The sequence below is a fragment of the Magnolia sinica genome, chromosome 5 (genome assembly GCF_029962835.1).
Source record: "Magnolia sinica isolate HGM2019 chromosome 5, MsV1, whole genome shotgun sequence".
NCBI classification, from domain to species: Eukaryota; Viridiplantae; Streptophyta; class Magnoliopsida; order Magnoliales; family Magnoliaceae; genus Magnolia; species Magnolia sinica.
This window is the reverse complement of record NC_080577.1, coordinates 81,394,548-81,400,547: the sequence shown is the minus strand read 5'-3', so window position 1 is coordinate 81,400,547 and position 6,000 is coordinate 81,394,548. Positions and strand designations below refer to the sequence as shown.

General features: G+C 41.7%; 1 protein-coding gene across 1 annotated transcript; it reads left to right on the top strand.

Annotated features, from left to right (window-relative positions):
* The first annotated feature begins 3,765 nt into the window (after window positions 1-3,765).
* LOC131247363 (uncharacterized) lies at window positions 3,766-5,490 on the top strand. The gene has a single exon (XM_058247692.1). It carries the CDS (start codon window positions 3,974-3,976, stop codon window positions 4,721-4,723), a length of 750 nt encoding a protein of 249 aa, XP_058103675.1. The 5' UTR covers window positions 3,766-3,973; the 3' UTR covers window positions 4,724-5,490.
* The last annotated feature ends 510 nt before the right edge of the window (window positions 5,491-6,000 follow it).

Sequence of the window (6,000 nt, the reverse complement as noted above, 5' to 3'; positions counted from 1 at the left end):
AACCACCAACTGATTCATGCTCTTGGTATGGCTAACCATACCCCTATTGCAATCCTTAGCCTGAGGTCGAGAATGCTCTACTTAAACTCCCAATAGTTTTGCGATGTGTTGAATCTCTCTTTACACATCGATCATCTCAACTGACATAATCTTCAAAGGCTCAAGCCAGGATGTCAATGATTTGTCTAGATTTGGAGAAACAGGCACTAGACTAGGTGGTGGATCTCTTTGCCAAGGCATTTGTTGGACTTGGACGTCCTTCTCATGAGTAACAGGGTCATTAGCCACAACAACAGTTGCTAAAGTATTATGACCACCCATTCGGCTCATGATTCTGAATGATTACTGCATCGACAAATGTATTTGAGTTAACCAATTATTATGGCAACCAAATACTTTTTAGTCTCACCGGGCATGCTAAAAATGTTTATTGCTTGGTTTGTTTTCAATTATGCGAGCATGCCAGAATCGATACGGTGGCTCGATCCAAACTGATCATCTTTGACCCCAAGTGACCCCAAGTGTCAAAATAAGTAGATACGTCCAAAATGAACGTATATGACCAGATTTTGAGAAGGTCGATCGCTTAGTTAGTCACATGTAGAAGTTTACAACGATTAGGCAATAATCGGAGGGTGGGGTTCTTCATACGAAGATGGGTTACTTTGTGCCTTCTATAAGAAATGACTTTACCAGTGCAAATCAAACAAAAGGTTACAAAAAAAAAAAAAAAAAAACTCACAATCGGTCACAGAGGCAAATGCAAGAATGCGTTTCTTGAAAGAACTACTTGATGTTAGATAAAGAACAAATCCAATGTACATGTGTAGACTTAGATTGCAACTGAATATTACAGCTAAGAAGTATCGCTACTAGATTATCGCTACTCCTAGGAGAAGCTGAGATAAAAGATTAATAAGATAAATTTATTTGATTTTTGTGTTGGATTGGGTCCTTGATGATGTTTCTCTGTCATATTTCTTTGCTCCTCTAGATCCTTCTTCCATTTATTACAATGGGTATAACACTCGAAAGGCCTCTTTCTAGATCATTCTCTTGTTAAGTTTCTCTCTCGCAATTGTTCCTCTTCCGAACACCTTTCTGCCACTTGCTTCATTTTTATCGGCCAGGTTCTGTTTTTACTACCCTTGGTCGCCCTTTAATCTAAAACAATTGGATTGTACATTTTGTACATCGACCATAGCACTTTGTCAACCATCTCCTGCCATGTAAAAGTAAACTTGCGCCAACTATAAACTCACAAGAAGCGCCCCAAATCTTTAAAGATCTTTTTTTTTAATTTTTTAATCTACTTCTTATGTGTCATTCAATGCCACATGTCATTATTGCATTGGCTCTTTCAGAATTACTAGAATTAGGGTATAAAAACTTCTTAGAGAAAATAAGATCGAGAAATGAAATTCCACGATCCAATCCACTTATGGCAATCCAAGGTCATCTTAACTCCCGAGAATCATAAGGGTGTGATTAAACCTACTCACTAAGATTGGGAAAACAGTGGGATCCTGCAGGCCCATCCATGTGGGCCGTCTTTTACTGTAGGCCCACGTATCAACAGTGGATGTGATTATCCCTATTTTTATTGTGTTGTCGTCCCGTTAAGCTCTGGATATGCTTCAATTTTATGATCTTGGCCTGAAATGAGTAAGCAAAATGGATGTTACGGATAAAACACATGCCACAACGGAGGTCGTGTCAGGGTCAAGAAACAATCCACACATCTCTTCAACCCAAACACCCGAGTTGAGAATTTTGGGCCAGTTGGCATGTGCATGACATGCAAAGCGTCCAAGAGATGCGTTCTACCGTGATGATGAGATGAACAGAAAATACGTGAATCCAAACATTGGGTGGTCCCATCGTAAAAATAATTTACACAAACCAAAAACATCTAATTCACTTTTAACCTATCTAATGATTTGATAGGCCCACTTTTTTGCCTGGATGATCTCCAATGTTTACGTACGTATGTTAGCGCGGTTGGATGTCATACAGAGAAGTGGATTGAGTCCTGCGCTGCCTGCACAAAATCAGTCAATCCTGGTAGCGGTTCTGTGGGCTCACTGTGATGTTTGGGCCTATTTGGGAGAGTGGATTTAGAAGCCCATGGATCTGAACCCCTAGGATTTGAAATTCTTCCAGTGTGTTTGGCACCATGGAGTGTGAATCAACTTTAATCCAAAAGTTATGTATGGTATATTTACAGGGGTTTGAATTTAATTACTAAATCAACTTTAATATCTTTAATTAGTGAGATATGTAAATTTTGACACAATGGTTGTGATAAACCTGCTGAAATATATGTTTTGCCCGAAAATGATGAAATTCCAAGTCTCAGATGGGCCACAAGCACAAGATTATGTCTGAGTGACTAACCAACGATTTTTAATTGTGGATGTACATGGACAATGTTTGGACGATGCTGATCATCATTAGTGGGCCATGCGCCCAATAGAATGATAGTATAGTGACACATGTTACACATGCAACTATTGAAATGATTTTAGGTGTAATCTAAACTCTCACAGCGAATTTCAAACCCCCTCAGTGAGGGGATATGATACCCGCTGGATTTGCAACCCCTGTTACTTTGGATTTGAAACCCCCTAAAATCCACGCTGCCAAACAACCCCTAAGGGTATTATCACAGTCATTCATCTATTTTTCTATATTATTATATTAGTATAGGATATAAGCTAAAAAATAAAACAGATCCAAAGCTTAAATAGACCACATATGGGGATTGAATGCCAACAATTAAAAACTCCTCGACATCACCAAAGTTTTGGATCAAGCTTACATTTTTGTTTTCCCTTCATCATTCAAGTTTATATGAACTTATGAACAGGTTATATGGCAAATAAACATTAGAGTGGGCCTTAAAAAAGTTTTAATGGTATAGGTAATTGTTAAGGTTGCTTTTTATCGTGTGGTTCACTTAAAAGTTGGAACTACCTCATCTTGGGGCTCGTACTCTAAAGTGACGTGTAAAAATGGATGAACAGCGTGAATAAAATCCAGGTGTCACGGTAGGCTTAAAGAGCCCCTGATTTCTAACCAGCCGGCGGCATCAGGACGCAATCCGCTTCCGCGTTACGGGGAGCGGTTTAAAGGGAAACAAATTTCCAATGGAGGTTATTTCGATGAAACAAATTTCCAATTAAGTTTATTTCGATAATTTTCTCTCTAAAAGCACGTCCACGGAGTCATTATTGCATAGAATCGGAATTTCGGAGGAATTTTGACTTAAAAATATCTATTAAAAAAAAAAAAAAAGCTTGACCACTTATATAAAAGAGCGAACATAACGGGCAGGTATCTCGGCACCGAAAGCTACGTGGGTGGAACTTTCGTGAGATCCCCACCATCCATCGGGTATGCTGTCTCACCTGGGAACCCAAAAAATCATTACCATCAATAACTCTTATAAGCTATAGCTATACTCGGAAAAAGTTGGATTGGTACGCCGACTATTAGTTTCGTATACCAGAGAGTTACTAAAAAATCAGAGTATTAAAAAAAAATTAAAAAATCAGGTGGGCCATACCACGTCGATGTAGAGGTTTATGAATATAATTGTATGGGGTGACCCACTGCATGTTGAATCAACAGACTCATTTTTGGGAAGAAGACCCAACAAGTCGTGATCTAGGTGACGTACGGGGTGAATTTCATTCTTATTAATTGGTTTCTTCCAACTTTAAAGAAAGTGACCCCGACGTGGTACCGACGCGACGTAGGCAAGATGTTTCCTGTATAAAACCAAAAGAATCCATTCATCCATCTTCGTGAAAGAATAAACAAAACCGACCCTTCAAAACCGCCGTCCCATCCTCCTCTAATCCAACAACAGCCACAACAGCCAAACCCATACACAACCAAACGAGAACCCCAAAGAAGAAAAAGAAAATTTTCTTAAAATACCCCTTCTTCTTCTTCTCAACATGCCCCTATGAAGACCAACCACGAAAAACCTTCCCTCCTCCTCAGATCATTCACCCTCTGTCTCTGTCTCTCTCTTTTTCTTCTCCTCTTCCTCTCTCTCCACCGCACTTCAATCCCATCTCCACCGTCCCTTGTCTCTGACGACCTCCGCATCCGATCCGGCTTCTCCTCCTACGACGCCTACATCAAGCGCCAGCTCGACAAGACCTTGAACCCCAAGCTTCGTAAGATCTGGACCACTCGCGACTGGGACCGCAAGATCAACGTCTTCTCCAAATTCTTCGAAGATCTCAAGTCCAAGAATCTCCTCTCCGACGGCTCCAAGGCCTTGTCCATCGGTGCCCGCGTCGGGCAGGAGGTTGCCGCGCTGAGGAGGGTCGGGGTGTCGGACTCGGTCGGCATCGACCTCGTGCCTTACCCACCGCTCGTAATCAAGGGAGACTTCCATGAGCAGCCGTTCGCGAATGGGACGTTCGACTTCGAGTTCTCGAACGTGTTCGACCATGCTTTGTATCCGGCGAAGTTCGTGTCGGAGATCGAACGGACTTTGAGGCCTGGCGGGGTGTGCGTATTACATGTGTCAATATCACGGAGGCCAGATAAGTACTCGGCGAATGATCTGTACAGCGTGAGGCCGTTGGTGGAGTTGTTTAAGGAGTCGGAGGTAGTGCATGTGAGAAGCGTGGACGGGTTCGGGTTGGACACGGAGATTGTTTTCCGAAAGAAGAAGGAGAAGGCCATGAAGAAAACGTCGTGATTTCTGTTTTTATTTTATTTTATTTATTTTTTTCATTTCTCATTATTTACGTCCAAAACATAGAGTACGTTTGTTGTTATTAGTGCGTGAGGAACATTTTTAAGTCCGTCGAACCCACCCTGGATACAAGGAAGCGTTGATGGGTGGGCCTGATGTGGGCAAGAATCCTCTACAGCACCCGAAACTCCCAACCTTTGTGGGTCCCGCCATATTCTATATGGGAATCCACTCCGTCCATTAGATGAGGAACTTTATCTGAACCGCATATACAAAAGATTAGCGTGATATAGATAAGAAAAATCTCCGAATGGGCCACACCAATGGGATCAACAAGGCAAAATTGCTACTAAAACTTCTAAGTTCACGTCTTGTGGCTCACCTGAGTTTTGGGTCAGGCTGGGTTTTGGTTATTTACTTTATCCTTGAGATTTACACCTGATTAACGTTTTTGATGTAAGATAAACAGCACGATGATCCTCACACAAACCTATGGTTTTCATCCCATCTCTGTTGTTCCATGTGATGTGGCTCACCTGGGTTGTGGATCTGGCTTACTTTTTCCATCAGTGCCTATAATCGAGGGTAAAACGTGATGGACAGAGTGGATTTATATAACAACATGGTGGCCCTACAGAGATTTTTACGCACCACGTAAAACAGGTGTGGCTGAGGATTCCGGTCCGCCGGCTGTGGCTGCCTCTATACAAAAGTTGCAACTATTTGATGATTTTGATTAAAATATTAATTGACAGCTTTCTTTCAGGTTCGGACCGTTGGTCTCTTTTACTTGTATCCGTGTTTGTGCACGATCGGAATTCGATGGATCCGGAGAGCCACCGAAGTTGGTGGATCCGTAACTGTAGGGCCACTGTGATGTGTATGTTTTATATCCACACCAAAAATGAAGCAGATCCAAATCTCAGGTAGACCCCACCACGTAAACAGTGGTGATTGAATAACCACCATTGAAAACTTTTGTGGCCCCGTTGAAAACTTCCAGGGGCCACAAAAGTATCGGATCAAAATGATATTTGTGTTTTCCCTACATACATGTCTGTGTGACGTTATCAACGGGTTGATGGAAATTAGCATTATGGTGGGCCTTAGGAAGTTTTTAACTATAAGCATTAAATCACCACTATTCCCTATGGTCTGGTCCACCTAAGATTTCTATCTGATTCATTTTTGGGTTAAAATGAGCTCACAAAATGAATGGATGGCATGGATAAAAACCACATACATCATAGTGAGCCCCACGATCCACTGGGCTCGTGCTC